Below are 19,739 nucleotides of genomic sequence, written 5' to 3'. Positions count from 1 at the left end.
TTTTTCCTTTGTAAAACTTACCATGGTCATGGCATCTCATCACAACAATAAAAATTCTATGATAGCTACTGTGTGAATGCTTGTGGAATATTAGCTTAATTATGTAAAGACTGTTTATGTTGTGAAATAGTACTTAGATGGTCAACAGCTAGACAGAAGGAAAAGGTGGGACTCCAGGGCAGGGGAGTAAGTTGGAGGAGGAATCTAGGCTTGAAGGAAACAGAGGGGAAAAGGGAGGCAAGAGGGAGATGCCAGGGGCTGGTCAGCCAGCTATGGAAGCAGTAAAGCAAGGCATACAGAATGAAAGGTAAAAAGCCCAGAGGCAAAACATTAAATGAAAAGAAACAGGTTAAATTAAGTTATATGTGTTAGTGAGCCAAGCATAAACTAAAGGCCAAGTGTTCATAATTAATAAGTCTCCATGTTTTTATGTGGGAGCTGGCTTGCAGTCAAAAGAAAAATCCAGTTACAGAGGCTGAGAATCAAACCCTGATCCTGCTCTTGAGTACTCAACCATCTCTTAAGTCCTTAGAGATAATGCTTTTTCTTGCCTTTAAAAAACAAAAATAGCCAACTATTGCTTTTGGGGTTGGGATGTAGTACAATGGTAGAGCACCGGCTCAGAACGGGCACCATGGGGAGTGGGTGAGAAGCACAACAGATTTTAGATAATGAACACACTGCTTTAATATTGCCATCCACATTTCCCGAAGTTCCACACACATTCTTGGGCTGAGGTGGTATTTTTGTTTTCCTCTGCCCTTCTACCCTAGTTTCTCAGCTTGAAAACATGGGATTCATTCTCCTATCAAGAGACATGCATTTGTCCAAGCTTTGTCAAATGCCTCCTCCTGTCCACCCTTTGACACACCCAACTGATAACCCACCACTTGGACTATGGAATCATAGCAGCAGGTAGAATGCTGTGATCTGGTTCTTCCCAGGTCAAAGCTTTTCGAACCATTCAGGATGCTGAAGGGCAGTAGCAAGACAAGACAGGCCTTCAGTGATCCAAGAGCAGCTACTTCTCTGACATCACAGCCTGCCAAACCCATTTTCTTTATCGCCGTTGTCATTCTTCAATAGTTAGAATCTCCAGGTGCTGATAGTTTTAGATAGAGATTCTATCTAGCATGTCTGCATATGGCATCTGGGGTCTTTCTTGTCATATACTTACTTTAGCACTCTCTTCACTCTGGTGCAGCTTATACATATCTAAGACTGCTGTGTCTCTCCCCATGCTCAGGTCTCAAAAACTTCTCTGTAGAAATACCATTTCACACCATGGCAACTATTTTAGAAACAAGACATACTAATTCACCTAAGTTTTTATTTATTGGCTCTAGGAAGAATTTGAATGAAAACGAGCCTGAATGGCAGGTACAGAACGTACTGTAACAGCACCAGAGAGGCCCAGCCTCTCTCCTCTACAGAACCTCCATGTTGATACATACATGTGACTTCAGGAACAAAACCACATAGTCCAGGACAAAGAGGAGCCCTTGAGGAAAACAGTTTAAAGTGACTTTTCCAATTGACCATACCTTTTCATATATTTAAATTCAAAGAATTGATACATTCAGAGGCCCAATGTTTGGCATAGAATAAAATCATGTTCATTTATTTTTTTCTGCATCTTAGAAGGCATAAAATTAAATATGTTGAATGTAATAAATTCATCCATACAAGTGCAAGTCTCCAGCTATAGTGCATTTTATGGCAGATTTATTACTTAAAAATGTACCAGTAAATCAAAAAAGAAAGGCTATGCTCATTTAACTTTTATTAAAGTGTATGTAGGAGGTCTTCAGAAATCAAATATGAGCATGAAGATATGGCCAAACATAAAATCTATCAAATTCAGTGAAAAGTCGCTGACTTTTAAATAGCAGTTGTAAGAATGACCAATATATATCCTTTGTTAACAACCTCTCACTCTACAGTAAAAAAAAAAAAAAAAGATAAACATTCAGTAAACATTCTTTCCTAAGGTAGTTTCCCTTATAGATCAGTGATTTATCCATTTCTTTGTATACACAAATTTGTTGAACATACCAATCAGTGGTTCTCACAATTGAAAAATAAAAGCACAAAAAAGTTTACACTCTTGTACAGGTAAATCAAAGATCACCTTGAATTAAACTGGATCTCCTTAAGGGCATAGTATAGTTTCAGTTTCATTACCTATTACATAATTAGTTTCTTACATACAAATATTGACATATTTGGCTTGTGCTTCCGAAGCCTTTGTGTCTATGAAATCCATCTCAATGCAGCTCATAATTGAAAGTCACTGGGGAGGTCTTTGCTGCTGCTGGGTTTGCCATGGTCATGTGTTAGAGTCTCTTCAGCACGCACTGTGGCCCTGCACACCTGGGAGGCATCATCAATGTCTGGATCTAAGCCTTCAGGACAGGGAAGTTTCAGTAGCTCTTCTCGGAGCTGAGCAGTGTGGCGCTACAATGAGAAAATCGATACTATCAGAAGTACAATCACTGTGATTCTAGCATATCACTGAGACAAGAACTTGGATTTAGCATACCCCAGTATCAAGTGAATAAATATTTACTTAGTGTTTTCTTATGCCAGCCTGTGGCATCATACATTTCAAATACACAATAAACAAAGCTTAAAAATCCTGAAACTTAAGGCTAGAGAGATGGCTCAGCAGTTAAGAGCACTGGCTTCTTTCCCAGAGGACCTGGGTTCAATTCCTGGCACCCACATGGTACCTCACATCTGTCTGTAATTCTAGTTCTAGGGCTTCTGAACAACCTCACAGAGACATACATGCAAGTAAAACACCAATGCAGGTAAAATAAAACAAAAGCCCGAGTAACATTCTGTACAGGTACAGAAAAACACCGCCTCCTAAAAAAGTAGTATAGTTACACAGAACCTCATGTGTCCCAACCCTGGCCACAGGAGTGGCACCACCAATGACTTATGAACATCTATAGTTTGATATGTTTATTCTTTTAAATTAAAGACAGTATTCCTTGTGTTATCAACTCTGAAAAGGACAAGTGGACAAATTAAAACAAACCCAGACAGGGGATTTATTATAATGGCACAGCACCTGTATGGTGTGTGCAGGCTCTGGGACTGATCTCTAGCACTGAGTGAAAAAAAAGGGAACACATATACACAATCACCAAACAAAATCTTAAACTACACTAATGCACTAATGCTTAGATCACATATGCACAGCTATCTTGGCGAATGAAAACAGGTATGTCCCAATCAAAGTGTCCTCTCTAAACACTGCAAAAGTTTCCCCATCATTTCATCTAACTCAGAAGAAACATGAAAAGTAATTTTATCATAAGAATTATAAAAATTCAAACAAATGAAAAACAATGTCTAGAGAGTAAATAATTGTGTTTTCCTATCTTGCCTTAGAATGTAAGATGCTAAGAGGTGATTGGTTGCTTATAAATGAAAATACTACATTGAAGGTTTTGAAAATTACCTGCATCAATAGCTGACTTTAGAAATTAACAAGTAATTTAAAGCACACTGATTGGCTGTATGTTTATGTGTACAGATAGGGATGTGCATATGTGAATAGTAAGAAGACAACCTGTAACAGTCAGTTTTCCCCTCCCCCGTAAGGGTCTCAGGGATCAAACTCAGGTTACCAAGTTGGTGTTAAATGCCTTTAATCACTGAGCAATCTGGCCAACCCCACCACACAGTTATTTATTTGTTTTTGTTTGTTTGGTTTTGCTTTGTTTTTTTTTTACATCCAAACCCCTCAGTTTGCAAGCAGAGGATTTTCACTTTTTCTAATTTTATTTTTCAAAAAAAGAAAACAAATTATTTTTTCATTTTACATGCCAATCCCAGTTCCACTCCCTCCCCTCCTACCCTTCCCTCCCACTATACAGTTTTTAAAGAATAATCTTTACATATAAAAGATATTTTAACTTCTGTGAAGTACAAGTTCTAGTTGGAGGTGTAAAGCATAAAAAGAGGTTGAGACAATCAATCACTCTTAGCCACCTATGAGGATTTAAAGCACATTCACATACTTGAAATTTACAAAGTCTCCAGCACTGATTTCCCTTCCACTGTGATAAAAACACTGACTAAGGTGGGCTGGAGAGACGGCTCAGTGGTCTCCCAGAGGACCCAGGTTCAATTCCCAGCACCCACATGGTAGCTAACAACTGTCTGTAACTCCAGTTCCAGGGGATCTGACACCTTCACACCAATGTACATAAAATAAAATTAAATAATTATAAAAAATACTAAAAAAAAAATAAACACCACTAAGGAAGAAGAAAAAAAATCTCACTATTATGAGGACTTGGGAGAGGTATAGTATGGACTCAAGTGAAAAGTACATACACTTTCTTGATTAGCATTCTTCAGCAAAAGTCTAGTTGAAAAAAACTTCAGCAATTAGAAATAAAGGTCATCCAAGTCAGGGTAATATAAATACAGTAGTTTAGCATAGTTTATGTTAGTCTTTTAAGTCTAGCACTGGGAAGGCAGAGGAAAGCAGATCTGAGTTTGAGGGCAACCTGGTCTACACAGTTAGATTCAGGACAGCCATGAGTACAGAGTGAGACCCTGTCTCAAAAACATAACTAAAAACAACCCACAAAATAATACAGTAAAATAATTTCAGGCAAAAGCAAATGCTGAAATAACAGAACAGCTGCAGCAACAGCTAGACTGCAGGCATTGCAGATGTGAGCAAAGATGCAGCTAAGCACCTATCCAGGAAGCATCCAACTGGTTATGGACCACAAAAGAATGGGAAGGGGGAAGTATGTAATATACACTGAAGATGGGAACAGCTGGGAGCAAGCCCCTTCTGAGGACAATAATGAAGGGGTATCCTACTAAGCACGTGAAATAGAGGAAGGGAGCTAAGCAGTATCTATAGATCTGAGAGAAAAGGGCAGACTAGAAATTGAATATAGAAAGCTAGAAGAACCAATCTGAAGGAAGGGAGAGTCTTATGAGGGCATTTAAAAAAAAAACATTAAAAACACAACTCTGGAGAGGGAAACACAAGTTCCAAGAGCCACTTTTTAGTGGATTAATTCTGTCAACTTCATATATGTATGTATGTGTTCTGATTACTCCCCACCCCGCCCTCCTTTATTTCCCTTCTGTCCTTATCAAATCCATTCCATCCCAGCAGTCCCCTTTGTCAGATCCATGACTTTTGGTTTTATGAATCATCTTTAAATAGTAAATGTCCAACATTAGACTTAAAAGACTAACATGTCCAAAGACCAAAAGAGAAAGAAGATAAACTGCCTCTCAGAAGAGAGGGGAAAGAAAAGAATAAATGAAAAGGTAGAAAGAGCAGTTTATGATGAACAGAAAAGGGAAACATTAGATATGCAGTGGGTATGTTAATGAGTAACATACAGTGAGGATGTGGCAGGTCAAGGAAGTTCTAGAAGTGAACCTGCAGCTGAAAAGTAGATGGGGATGGGCTAATGGGCATGGTACAAGGAGGCAGAAGAGACCTTTGGATGCAGAGGTCCCTGTTCTTGTCTGATAGAGAACACTTAACTGTTTTCCAGTACTGAACAAAACAAAATTAGCATAGAGCAAGCTAAGTGTTCTTTCCTTAGATAGCTTTACAAGCCATGGGTAGCCTTGAATTTCTGCCCTCCTGATTGAGATGCTTAGTGCACAACAACCGCTGGCTCTAAAGTCTGTATAATATAAAATTTCAACTGCATACAAAAGTGGGCAGAATAGGAAAATAGATGCACATGTATCCAACACCTAGCTTCAACTATTACCAACTCTTGGCTAGCCTGACATCACTTTTCATTACTTTGAAGCAAATTCCAGATATCATATGACCTGTCATTCAAAAATATTTCTGTACTGGAAAAAAAAAAAATCACACCTACAAAACTAGCATTCTTATTATCAGCTACTTTTATTTGCTTTGTTTTGAGAGAGGGTCTCACTATATAGCACTGGCTGTCCTGGAACTTACAGTGATTACATTGCCACAGGAAAGTACTGAGATTAAGCCAGGTGGTGGTGGCGCACGCCTTTAATCTCAGCACTCGGGAGGCAGAGGCAGGCGGATCTCTGTGAGTTTGAGACCAGCCTGGTCTACAAGAGCTAGTTCCAGGACAGGCTCCAAAACCACAGAGAAACCCTGTCTGGAAAAACAAAAAACAAAGTACTGAGATTAAAGGTGTGTGCCACCATGCTTGATCATCTACAGCATTTCAATGAGAATTGCAAAACAAAATCAAAAGTAGCCAGCAGGGATGGAAAACACTGCATGCGTAAAGAGGGAAGATATTTGGCAGAAGATAAAGGACAGAAGAATAGAATAGGTATCTGGAAGCAGCAAGATGGGTGGCTTTACAAAGAAGGAGTTCCATATATAGAAATTCTGCAAAACTACTGTATTTTCCATTTCTGCGGAAGCTTAAGCTAAAAACAACTGCCAACCTCCCAAAGTAGTTATTAACAATAAGTGGCCCTCCATCTCATACCTTCTTCATCATACCAAGTAGTAAAATTATATAAATTAAGAGGCATAAAGTAAGGCTAAAGGATTAAAGACAAAATTCATGCTCCCGCCCTCCGTGTCAACTTCTTTGTGCTCAGGCCTTATAAATGCTTTTAAGCTGAAGAATCAACAGTCCTCTGTCAAAGCTATTGCACCTATCTACACACTTTCTGTAACAACTTGTTTCTTTGGTTCTCTTCTACCCTTAACCTTCGGAGTCAGTCAATCATAACTCACCTTGAGAGCTGCTGCATGGTGAGACATGGTCCTGCCCACCCGCTTATCGCTGCTATACTGCTGGATGTCTGCAATCCACTCCTCACACTGGGCCATGATCTCAATTCTTTTCAAGTAAAAATGTTTGTGAATAACCTTGAAGATACAAACAACAGAACAGAGCATGTCTACACATTTTTTTAAAATATTTATTTATTATGTATACAATATTATGTCGGTGTATGCCTGCAGTCCAGAAGAGGGCACCAGACCCCATTACAGATGGTTGTGAGCCACCATGTGGTTACTGGGAATTGAACTCAGGACCTTTGGAAGAGCAGGCAATGCTCTTAACCTCTGAGCCATCTCTCTAGCCCCCATGTCTACACATTTTAATAGCAACGTTTGTAGCATTACAAAAATAAAATATTTTCTGGTTTCACATGATCTATGTTTTATATGTTACAAATCAGAACATCAGATGGCATACACCAAAATACTCAATTCTATAGCAGCAATGGATATCCAACACTGCTCGGATACTCAAGTAATGTCATCTAAAGAGCACTGGACATGCATAAGGCAACAACATAAAGTAAATGGAAATAAAACAGCAATAGGAAAAAGATCTTCAACACACTAGCAGCAAAAAAAATGTTTGCCTTTAGATGAGAATTCAGGGGTTGGAGAGATGGCTCAGAATATACTGCTCTAACAAAAGACCTGTGTTTAGTTCCCATCACCCATGTCAGGAGGCTCACAACTACCAGTTAACTCAGGCTCCAAGTGGTTTCTCTAGGCATTTGCACTTATGTTCACGCTCCCAACCCCACACAATAAAAGCAAAGAAATCTTTAAAAGTGATTTCAAAGAACATCTGGATAAGTAAAGCTTTCTATTTATCTATTTATTGTGGGTATGCACATGTGCCATACCACACACAAAGGTCAAAGGCATCAGTTCTTCTTCTAGTATGTAGGTTGTATCAGGAATTAAACCCAGATAGGCAGGCTTGGTGGAAAGGGCCGTACCCACTGTGCCAGTTAGCCAAACAGCACAAGTAAATATCAAAGACAATCATATTCAAATCAAAATAAAGCCCTAGCTGTGGCACATTCTTACTCATTAAATTGCATCCTCTGGGGCTGGAGAGACATCTCAACAGTTAAGAGCACTTGCTGCTCTTGCAGAAAAGGCAGGTTCGCTTCCCAGCCCACACTGAGGTTCACAACCACCCATAACTCCAGTTCCAGGGGATATAATACATTCTTATGACCTTTGAAGGCAGCATGAGTACAGGTGTTCTCTGTCTGTCTCCCCCCGCCAATCTAAACAAAGCTTTCAATTGTATTTTCTAGTTAATTTATAGATGAATTTATTTTATAGTGCTAAATTCCCTTATAGTATCTGCACATCCCATTTGGACATTTCAAAAATATGAAAACTGTTTTGATACATAAGCACTACGAATCTCTTTCTGATAAATTAGAAAACAGATGTAAATTTTGGTTCAGTTCCTATATTGTCCAAAGGGGTTCTCTCTGTCCTATACTGTCTAAAGCTAGATATCATTTTAAAGGCATGGGAACTGAAATAAAAAACCTAGTACAATCCTATGTCATATTTAGTAGTTTTTGAAGCTGATGCTCAAGGACTCATGCCCATAACCCTAGCACAGGAGGACAAGATGTTCAAAGATCCAAAGTTCAAGACGATCCTTATCTACAGAGCAAGTTGGAGGCCAGCCTGGACAGCAGAAGATCTTGCCTCAAAAACAGATTGATAAAAAAATGAAACAATAACAAAAACCCTCCCATGTAATAAAAATACCCAGGAAATTCAGAAAACAACCACGATCACATTAAGATAATCAGTATCCAATGGCAATTAGTGCCAATTTTAACAAGTTAGATTCAAAAGGATGATAAAATTATTATTTCAAATAATATGTACTTATTTTTTATAAATCCCACTCTCCCACTGTACTGTTTGTGCTTATTCAAGGGGGTGGGAATCTAATTATAAATAAGTATATTTCAGTGTTTTAAATATATTTTCAGAGCTTTACAAAAATACAAAGAAATATTTTTTATTTAAATTAACTTCTTTTCATGCAGAGCGCACACCAATGTAACCTCTACCTGTACATAACAGCACACCATACCTACCAGAACGCCTGTACTTCCTCTCACCACACTGTCCCCACGCCCCATGCCCACATTTGTCATTAAACCCTGGGACTCACACATACAACCCAAGTGTTCTACCACTAAATTATATCTCCAGCCCTCATCCTAACTTGCTAAACAAGCTAATTCTGTCAACCTTTGAAATTTACATAAGTGGAATAAAAGGCAGAGTTCAAAGAAAACAAAAATCAAAATTCAGCTTTATACATCATTGAATTTGGAATCCGTGTTACAAACATGAGAAATATCAAGAAGTTTTAACAGCTCAGTACCCAGAGTGCTGAACAGTTCATGTATGATGCAAAGGAAAAGAATATAGGTCCTCCAAGAAAATTGTATTTAACCTTGATTTTTCTCAATAAGTTGGCAGATTGCCTAATAACAGGTGACGGGCATTGCACAATGAATTATCTTAATGTGAATAATTTAAGCCGAATTAACAAATAGATTATGTCTAAGGGTTTATATATGAGTATACACAGATATGTGCATTCACAAGCTCCTATAACATGAGATCTACTATCTTCTTTAGCCTTTCAGGTAAGAGGCAAACCTCTGGATATGTGTGCACACTGACAGGCAAACACGCATAGTAGTAACAAAAGAAGGAATGTTCCTTTTACATTCCTTCAGATCACGCTCATGAGCTCTACCTGAATAACAGGAATAACACTTACAGGGTTCACAGTGTTTAAGAATATTGCCTGGCGGTGGTGGCGCACGCCTTTAATCCTAGCACTCGGGAGGCAGAGGCAGGCGGATCTCTGCGAGTTCGAAGCCAGCCTGGTCTACAAGAGCTAGTTCCAGGACAGGCTCCAAAGCTACAGAGAAACCCTGTCTCAAAAAAACCAAAAACCAACCAACCAACTAAACAAACAAACAAAAACCCGGAGCTGTTTTCTTACCTTTACACACATCATGCAAAAGTAAAGTTAAATATAAGGTTCCAAGATAAAGTTCAGTGTCTTTCAGGATGCATGTGGTTTAAACCTTACTACACTTTGTTATTAGTGATCTTAGGATTAATTACTAGTTATAATAAGTACTGTAAGCTTAGCATATATAACACTAACAAATTATTCTCAAATGTCCTTCCAGGGTTTAACTTTATCCAACATACTTCTTTAAAGCATGGTGAAGGATTTCTGATTTGTTCTAGCATTGCCCATTTAACCGTTGCTTGTCGGATGTTTCCATCATATTCTCGAGAACTCTGTGTTCCACTGGGAGTGCCTCTAGACCGTTCATATCCTGGTTCATTAAAGTAAGGCTCGGCTACTAATATAAGGGACTGGACAGAAACCAACACCTGAAGAAAAGAGGAAATTAAAAAATAGTTATTAAGAGACATTTTTTGCTGCCAGTAAATTGCTATCCTGTTTGATCTTTAAGGAGTCCCTATTAGCATATTTCCACGTATATCTGGCATAAAATAAATAAATAAAATATTAGGGGCTGGAGATACAGCTCAGCAGTTAAGTCTGCTCTTCTAAAGGACCTGAGTTTGATTTCTAGCATATACGTGTACATACATACACGTAGGCATAACATCCATATACATTATGGTAGTTGAGTCATGAATATCAGGGTAAGCTCAAAGCCAACCAAGGCTACACAATAAATTCCAGAATGCCCTGGGTTAAGGTATGAGACCCTTGTCTTAAAAAATAAAATTAAAAAACCTACAAAATTAAGTTAATCACACTAAGACCTCATATAATATCTATTTACTCATTTATTTAAAGGAAGTATCTAACTATGTTGCGCTGGCTGGCCTAGAACTAGCTGGCTTTGAATTCACAAAAATCCTGCTACCTCTGCCACTGCCTTAAACAACACTTATGAATCTTCTGTTAAAATTGGCCTTACTCTTGTAGAACATTAAACCAGTCAAGCCCTACTAACAATACTCACAAAGAAAACCTGATAAGGGAACTTTAATTCTTATTTCAACAGAGGTTCGTAAAACATTACTATACACTCTCATTGGTAAGATAGATAGACTTATGCTTCTAAGACCACCTCCATGGCCCTCATATTTTTTTTTTAATTTACTTTCAGTTTTTTGAGACAGGGTCTCACTATGTACTCCTGGCCGTCATGGAATACACTAAATATATCAGGCTGGCCTCAAACTCAGAAATCTGTCTACCTCTGTCTCCTGCTGGGATTTAAGGTGTGTGCTACAATGCCTGGCTTCACACTTGTAAAAATTTCACATTAAATAAATAACACAAATAAAATAGACACCCAAAACATCTGACCCAGCAGTGGAAACGGTGACAACTGATATGGAGTGTTATTACAGCCAGCATTAGCAACCAAGGGAAACAATAACACCTTAACCTGAGCAACTGGGAGATAAGATAAACACAGCTTAAAAAGTTTATGAAATTAATTTAAACATAATAATGAAGGAGAACGATTTTCTTCTCAAATCTGATACTTCCCAGAGAGCCTTCTAGGCATGGTTAGTTCTACCATTTATTGTCTTTCAAATATTCTACAAAAGGAGAGAAAAACTAAGTCAAATTCTTATCACAAACCTATAATTTAAAATCTATTTTAAGAAAGTAATTTTCAGATGAGACACTGTGGCCCCAAATGTAAGTTCAAAAGTTCTTCCATCCAGGTGAGTGCTGCATGCCTTTAATTCCAGCACCGGAGGAGAGTGAGGCAGACCTTTGGAGTTTGAGGCCAGCCAGTGTGACCCAGTCTCAAAAAAAAACTGAAACTGAAAGCAAAACAAACTTTAAAAATACATAAATAAATAAAAGTTTCAAATTTTTAGTATATTCAGTTTCAAACAGGAAAGTCAACTAATAGAAATTTATTTTCACGTTTCTCATCTAACAGAAACTAAGATTAAGGAAAATAATCTTTTAGGATAGGTCAACTTTTATAGTAGGCTTACCTGGTGATAATTTTTGGTTGTCTTTTTTTAAACACAAAAACTGTATATTTGCATTCAAAGTATCCTATAACAATTTGACTAACTACTGTCTCTTAATTAACAAGCATTATAGTGAACACACACGCTTACCATGTGACCTGTGGCTAAGTCTAAATTATTATAAAGTAATAACAACAAATGAGATCGACAGATTGTATGTGCTTAACTGACTTACAGAAATACAAGCACTGAAGATTATTCAATCTTATATATCAAATGCTCTGAAAATAGGAGCTAAACTCTTAAATTTTATGAATTACAGGACATTACTTTTGATCATCAGGTAACTAAAAATTCTAACTATCACCACACTATAGCTGAAGAAGTGGGTAGTAACAACAGTGTATTGAATCTGATGCACAAGACAGGAGACATACATAGCTAAATCCCCTTAATGCAGCACACTGTATTTTAAAAACCTTTGGAACAATTTGTTTTCAACAAGTCTAATGTTTGTTTCATGTCCTAACTTCAGACTCTAAACTCTCCAAGAGACTACTATATTTGCTAGTTAGCATTTTCCGCCTTTTATCTTTCTGGACCATTTTCTATGTTTATTTTTGGTCACTAATTTCACCTGCAACATACACAGTTCTTAAGAGTGTAAGTAAATCTGTCAGAGAAACTTTGTTTACTTGCAAAAAGCTTGATGTCTGAGGATTCCACTTCTCTTCTGGCCTTCCATGCCACGTGTTTAGGATGCTTAAACAAACCTGAAGGGAGAAAGACATAAACAGAATCTAAAGGAGTATTTGATAGCTAACTGTTCCAACTAGAAATAAAAAACACGATGCTCTCAAGTCAAAGTCTATCTAACTCTGTGAAAGCCTACTTCATCTTCAGGTGTGAACAAAACCCATGTGGCATTACAATTTCTTCATAATTCTTCATAAGGGAAACTTGCCGTCTATACATCCATATCTGCATAAATAATATGTATCTTTTTTTGTCATCTACATAGTTCAAGTGGGTCTTCAACTAGCTTTGTAGTAGGTGTTTCTGATCCTCTTGCCTCGACTCTCTAGCATGAGGATAACAGGGATACATCACCATACCCTGTTAATGCAGCACTGGGTATTAAAACCAAGGCTTTGGGCACGCCAAACAGGTTATGTAACCAACGGAACTATGTCACTAGCCCACCATAACAGGCATCTTAATGAAAAAACAATACTTTTTTTTCCTAAAAACCAAAAACTTCTGGTGCAATTTAAATTATTTGTATGTGTATGTGTGTGGACATGCATGTAGAGGTCAGGAACAACATGAAGAAGTCAGTTTTCTCCTTCCACTATGTGGGTTCAGGGAAAAAAACTTAGGTTGTTGGGATTAGCTGCAAGTACACCAAGTCACCTCACCAGCAACCATATGTATACAGGTCCCACTGAAGCAAAGGGCACAAGATCAGTTGTGAGGATAGCTGATGTGGGCCCTGGTGCTGGGAATCAAATAGAGGTCTTCTAGAATAGGAAAATGCCCCCCCCCCCCCACAGGGTTTCTCTGTGTAGCCTTGGCTGTTCTGGCGCTTGCTCTATACACCAGGCTTCAGAAATCTACCTGTCTCTGCCACCCGTGTGTAAAGGTGTGTGTCACAATCACCTGCACAGTATCCCTCTTGACCACTGAATCATCTTTCCACCACCAACTGTGAACTTTTTTTAAAAAAAGTTTTATTTTAAGATCTATGTGCACACATTTGCAGGTGCCACTGTAGCTGGAATTTACAGGTGGTTGTTGAGTCACCTCTAAAAGGACAGGGCTTCTCTGTGGCAGAGTGCTTACTCAGCATGCATGAGGCCCTCCATCTGACCCTGGAACTACAAAACTAGTGACAAAAACTGTGTATTTGTGTAAGTCATTCAACAAAGACACTTAGAATGAATATTAAACCACCAGGATACTGGTGTCTCAACCCCTCATCCTCACCCACTCCATCCTATGGAATGAATTGCTTAGGTAAATTCTTCTTTATACATTATTTGTGACCTGGTATCTATCAAGATAAGTTAATGCAGCTACTTCAGTTTCTGTCCCAGAAAACCTGTTCTTTGCTTTCTAAAGAATATAAATGGTGCCTCTGTTAAATTTTATGCAAAAAAACCTAAAAACTAGTTCGACTTTTATGATTTATTAACTGATAATGAGGATGAAAGAGTGACATATCACATGTTAAACTGGTTGAAAAAAAGGGTAAAGAAAGTAAAACCTTGGAGACGTCTTTGATTAAAAGACTATTTTTAAGAATTTACTATTCTTGACCAAGATCAAAACACTGATGACAACTTATGCTGGAGTGGATGTGGGGTAAAGGGTACACTCCTCCACTGTTGGTAGGAGTGCAAACTGGTACATCCCCTTTGGATATCAGTATGGCAATTTCTGAGAAAGTTAGTAAACAACCTACCTCAAGACCCAGCAATACTACTTTTGGGTATATACCCAAAGGATGCTAAATCGTGCCACAAGGACATGTGCTCAACTATGTTCATAGCAGCATTGTTTGTCATAGCCAGAACCTGGAAACAACCTAAATGCCCTTTGACCGAAGAATGGATTTAAAAAAAGAAAAAAAAGTGGTACATTTGCATAATGGAGCACTACACAGCAGAAAAAAATAACAACATCTTGAATTTTGCAGGAAAATGAAAGGAGCTAGAAAGACATCATTTTGAATGAGGTAACCCAGACACAGAAAGACAAATATCATATGTACTCACTCATAAGGAGCTTTTAGACATAAACCAAAGAAAACCAGCCTACAATTCATAATCCCAGAGAACCTAGACAACAAAGAGGACCCTAAGAGAGACATACATGGATGTAATCTACATGGGAAGTAGAAAGAGACAAGACCTCCTGAGCAAATTGGGAGCATAAGGACCATGGGAAGGGCAGAAAGGAAGGGGAAAGGAAGGAAGGAAAGTGTAGAAAATCATATAGCTCAATAAAAACAATAAAAAAAATTCCTATTCTTTCTTGGAGGGAGATGGGGGTGGCTGAGAGAATTTCTCTGTGTAGCCTTGACTGTCTTGAACCTCACTCTGTAGACCAGGCTGGTCTTGAACTCAGAGATCTGTCTGCTTCTGCATAAATTTGCTATTCTTCCCACCAAGAAGTATCTGCTTATGCATGTGCCTAGTGCCCAAGGAGGTCAGATGATGGCATCAGGTCTTCTAGAAAGTGGAAGTGCTCCTAACTGTGAACAACCTCCATAGCTTCTATACATTTCCTCTTAACTTCTTCTCCCCTCTATCTGCTGTGATAACCATTAATGAATAAAGAAAGTGCCTTGGCCTGATGATAGGGCAGAACTTAGGTAGATGGGGAGGACTGGACTGAATGCTGGGAGAAAGAAGGGCAGAGTCAGAGATGCCATGGAGCCTCCACCGCCAGAGTAAAACATGCTGAAACTTTAGCCGGTAAGCTACAGCCACACGGTAATACATGGATTAATAGAAATGGGTTACATTAAGATGTAAGAGAAAATAAGAAGATAGAGCTAATGGGCCAAGCAGTGATTTTAATTAATACAGTTTCTGTGTGATTATTTTGGGGCTAAGCTAGCTGGGCAGCCAGGACGAACAAGTGGGCCCTCCCCCCAACATTTTTGTGGTGTTTAAAGCCACAAAACTCACCATGGGATTTACTACTAGAATTCTACTAAAATGTCCAAAATTATATTGAAAAGTGATAATTATTCTTTTGAAATTTAGGTTTATAGTCTTACGAAATGATTTCTGTTTTAAATAAAACTTTTTATTTCCAGAACTAAACCCAAAGCCATGACCATGGTAGGCAAACATGATCTATCACAGACCTACTGTTTTCCAGGCCCAGAAATAATTTTAAATTACATTTCTTTGTCAGATTTTTTTAATAGTAAGAATGAACCATCCTATTGCTAATTAAAAAAAATGTGAAAATAAGTTTGAAAAATCAAGTTCTTAATTCTGTGTCCATGGACTGTAAGGGGGTTTAAGGTGGAAAGATGAAGTTGTGAACTGCAAAGAGGACAGTGGTGCAGATCTGACAGCATTTCTGCTGCTTAGCTGTGCTCAGGCATTCATGAAAAGATGACCAGAACTGAAGATATAAAAGCCAAGGAATCTTCCAAACCAGACACTGGTTCTGCTGTACTAGGAGCAGGATAGGTTCATTGAAGGTGTCATTTGTAGTGTTTCACCCTTTTCTGTCTATGCAAATAGAGGAAGCTAAGAATGAAAAAAGCAAACCGCACCAATTTTTGTTTGAATCACAAAAAAACCTTCAGATCAGTGTGGCCTTAGAAACAAAAGACCCAACTACCTTACCTTGCCATCATTGTAAAGGTTGGGATTGAAGCGTACGCTATGACCCCCAGTTGTTTCTAGGTTCACAAGAGGAGGTGAGCTAGGATAATCTTGAGGAAAATATACATCAAACTCAAAGCAGCCGTTTGCGTAGGGTGTGTCCGCTGGCCCAGTTATAAGAACCTGGTATGTACAAAAACAGAGAGACTTGTGACAATCACCTTCATCATGACCTTAGCATTGCAAGACAGCCAGTGCACAAGCCTGGGCAAAGAGTGACAAAAGAACCATAAACACAGTATTCGGAAAAGGTTTCTGATTAAGAATGGATTTTTATTAGCATCAAGAAAGTTTATCGGCTGGAGAGATGGCTCAGTGGTTAAGAGCATTGCCTGCTCTTTCAAAGGTCCTGAGTTCAATTCCCAGCAACCACATGGTGGCTCACAACCATCGGTAAAGAGGTCTGGCGCCCTCTTCTGGCCTTCAGGCATACAGACAAAATATTGTATACATAATAAATAAACAAATAAATAAATAAAAAGTTTATCTGAATCTTAAACTTCTTTTAAAATGTAAAGAGCTTTTTTCCTGAGAGTTTTAAGAGTTATAATCAACAACTGAACTCAAAGCATAAAGGCATTTATTTTCTCTGAATCAGATAAGAGAGAAAAAAATAGGAGTAGGAAAAAGGACTGCAATGTATTGAGACAAAAAATGGTGTAGAGAAAAACAGCAAGAGCCAGTCAGTAGTCAAGTATAACAACTACTGAGCTTCACCTGAGTCAGCTAACAGATGCAATGACACCTGCAGCACAGAGCTACATGGAGGCCATAGGCAGTAACTAACTTATTCTAGAGGTTTTAGGCTGCAAGTCTTATACATATAGCACAGTGCTCCACAGGAAAACACAAGTGTGAAGCTATAGTGTTTGTTATGCAGTAATGGCCAAACATGCATAGTCTATGACCTTCCTACAGAAAAATTATTTAGAAAAATCAAAGCTAAGAAAAACATCTCAAAAGAAGTCAACAAATCAGTAATTTTAGCTGTCTGAATTTAGCCTATGAATTAAATCATAAATGTAAAGATTTTTTCACTAAGAATCAAATATTTGGTTTTTCTTTCTCTTTTATTAACAAATATTTATTATGTATACAGTATTCTGTCTGCATGTATGCTGGCACACCCAGGAGACTGCACCAGATCTCATTACAGAGGGTTGTGAGCCACCATGTGGTTGCTGGAAATACAACTAAGGACATCTGGAAGAATAGGCAGTGCTCTTAACGGCTGAGTCATCTTTCCAGCATCCTTTACTTTTCCTTTTTTTTTTTTTTTTTTTTTTTTTTGCTTTTTCGAAACAGGGTTTCTCTGTGGTTTTGGAGCCTGTCCTGGAACTAGCTCTTGTAGACCGGGCTGGTCTCGAACTCACAGAGATCCGCCTGCCTCTGCCCCCCGAGTGCTGGGATTAAAGACGTGCGCCACCGCCTGACTCCTTTAATTTTTCTTAATACAGGTTTCGCTCAGACTTTATAATTAGACAGATCACAATGTTAAAACAGAAAAGTACAAGTTATATTGTATCGCTATGCCCTTATTAATAAATAAATAACAATGATATTCACAGATTTCTCATAAATGAAAGACCTTTTCTGATAAGCAAGCTATAAAACAAGAGTGTGGCACCTGAGAATACTTTATCCTCTTAACTCCTCAGCACTGAACCCTCTGACACTATGATTCAAAACTATGAGAGGTCACACACAAGAGAGGCGTCTCTTCTGGTATCTTCTTTGAGTCTTCCCATGCTGTCTCACCTGCATATTCTGAACTTAAAACATGGCTACTTTCCTGCCATCCTAAGTGGTCAGGAAAACTTACATAGAAATGTAAAATTCAGGCTATGCCTAATGCTTTCTTTCCATGAGTACTTGAGTAGCTGAGGAAGGCTTTCTACCTTCATGATGTCAAGTCGTTCCTCATCACAGCGTACAAAAACACTGGAAGACGATGATAGAGGCAGTGAGGTTGAAAGCGTCACCGCTTCCTGAGCCAGACGGCGGGCTCTGGCAGCACTGTTGGCATCATTGGCATTTTTCACCTGAGACATGTAGTGGTAATTTACTTTAAAACCCAATTTTCCATCATCATCTTCAGAAACCATCTCAAATGTATCTAAAATGAGACAGAAAACCGAAGTAGATTACCAGTATGGAAAACAGTTGTTGTGATACAAATGTCACAAAGAAGCCTGGAATCTCTTCTTCCACCATAATGGAATTGCTAAAGAGTGCCACAGGGTAGGATGCAGTGCCACAACACATCCCTAGCTTGCATGAGATCTTGGGATCAAGGCCCAGCACTGCAGAAAAGTGAAAGGAAAGTCCATTATCTTCATGCTCTGCAGAGCTCCACCTGTGCTTTTATTAGTGTAGATTGTTCTAGGGCCGCTATTGGAGATAGGATGAGAATGTTGTGTCTATACACACAGAGACCTCAAGTCAAAGATGGCGGAAGCTTTCATGTGTGTACAGAAAGTAGAAATCAGGTCACAATCACATTTTTAAACACACACGAATAATTTTTGAGGCAGCATCTCAATATGACACAGGCTATCCTTAAAAAATCACAATTCTTCTGCCTCTGCCACCAGTGTAGTGGAATTACAAGTGAGTGCCACCATACCTAGCTCAAGTCTAGAAATCTCTCATTTACCTGCATACACTTAATCATCACTGCCAGAAGGGTGATGATGACATCGTAGTAGATGAGAAATTTCAACTTACCGAACTGCAACTTCTTCATGACAGCCACATATTTTTCTTCAAGTGATTTTAATACTGACAAAGGTTTGGGTTTCATAGCCACTTTCTTTGAGTATTCACCTAGTTTTTTTTCTGTAATTTAATATTTCAAGATAAATAACATAAGTATAGGTTTTAAAATGTTTTTATTAGCATACACAAATTATATATAATAATAGGTTTCATCCATGTATACAATAATGTATTCTGAGTGAGGTGTGGTGATGCACACCTTTAATCCCAGCGAAGTCAGGAGGCAGAGGCAGGCAGATCTCTGTGAGTTTGAGCCCAGCTTGGTCTACAAAGCTAGTTCCAGGACAGCCACAGCTGTTACACAGAGAAACCTTGTCTCGGAAAAAAATAAAAATAAAAAGAAAAAAAAACCCAGTGTATTCTAATCATATTCCATTACTGTCTTGATCTCCTCCCACAAATACCTTTTCTCTTCTCAATCAGCCCCCACCCCTTCTTCTTTTTCTGTGTGACATTAAATTGAAAAACAATCCACTTCTACATTCAGGCTTTTATTACTAAATTTCTATCACATTTTTCAAAACCATCTTCCTATTTTATCACTTTGAGGAAATGGAATTACTTTTCTCTTTCCTAAACATAAAAATGGGCAAACCCACCGGGCAGTGGTGGCGTACGCCTTTAATCCCAGCACTCGGGAGGCAGAGGCAGGTGGATCTCTGGGAGTTTGAGGCCAGCCTGGTCTACAAGAGCTAGTTTGGACAGGCTCCAAAGCTACAGAGAAACCCTGTCTCGAAAAACAACAA

General features: G+C 38.5%; 1 protein-coding gene across 10 annotated transcripts in view; it reads right to left on the bottom strand.

The window, feature by feature from the left end:
- Positions 1 to 1,310: 1,310 nt before the first annotated feature.
- Positions 1,311 to 19,739, bottom strand: part of Birc6 (baculoviral IAP repeat containing 6) — a 189,692-nt gene continuing 171,263 nt past the window's right edge. For all 10 annotated transcript variants that reach the window (XM_050162966.1, XM_050162964.1, XM_050162967.1 and 7 more), the window contains 7 exons: positions 18,943 to 19,053; positions 18,114 to 18,331; positions 16,177 to 16,338; positions 12,502 to 12,579; positions 10,034 to 10,222; positions 6,746 to 6,880; positions 1,311 to 2,457 (listed from right to left, as the gene is read on the bottom strand). In XM_050162966.1, the coding sequence (XP_050018923.1) occupies positions 2,278 to 2,457; positions 6,746 to 6,880; positions 10,034 to 10,222; positions 12,502 to 12,579; positions 16,177 to 16,338; positions 18,114 to 18,331; positions 18,943 to 19,053 (1,073 nt within the window). In that variant the 3' untranslated portion in view covers positions 1,311 to 2,277. The remainder of the gene's footprint in view (positions 2,458 to 6,745; positions 6,881 to 10,033; positions 10,223 to 12,501; positions 12,580 to 16,176; positions 16,339 to 18,113; positions 18,332 to 18,942; positions 19,054 to 19,739) is intronic.

The sequence above is a fragment of the Alexandromys fortis genome, unplaced genomic scaffold (genome assembly GCF_014885135.2).
Source record: "Alexandromys fortis isolate MF-2015 unplaced genomic scaffold, M_Fortis_MF-2015_v1.1 scaffold_148, whole genome shotgun sequence".
Taxonomy (NCBI): domain Eukaryota; kingdom Metazoa; phylum Chordata; class Mammalia; order Rodentia; family Cricetidae; genus Alexandromys; species Alexandromys fortis.
Note: the sequence above shows the minus strand (reverse complement) of the source record. Positions and strands in the feature narration are given on the sequence as shown.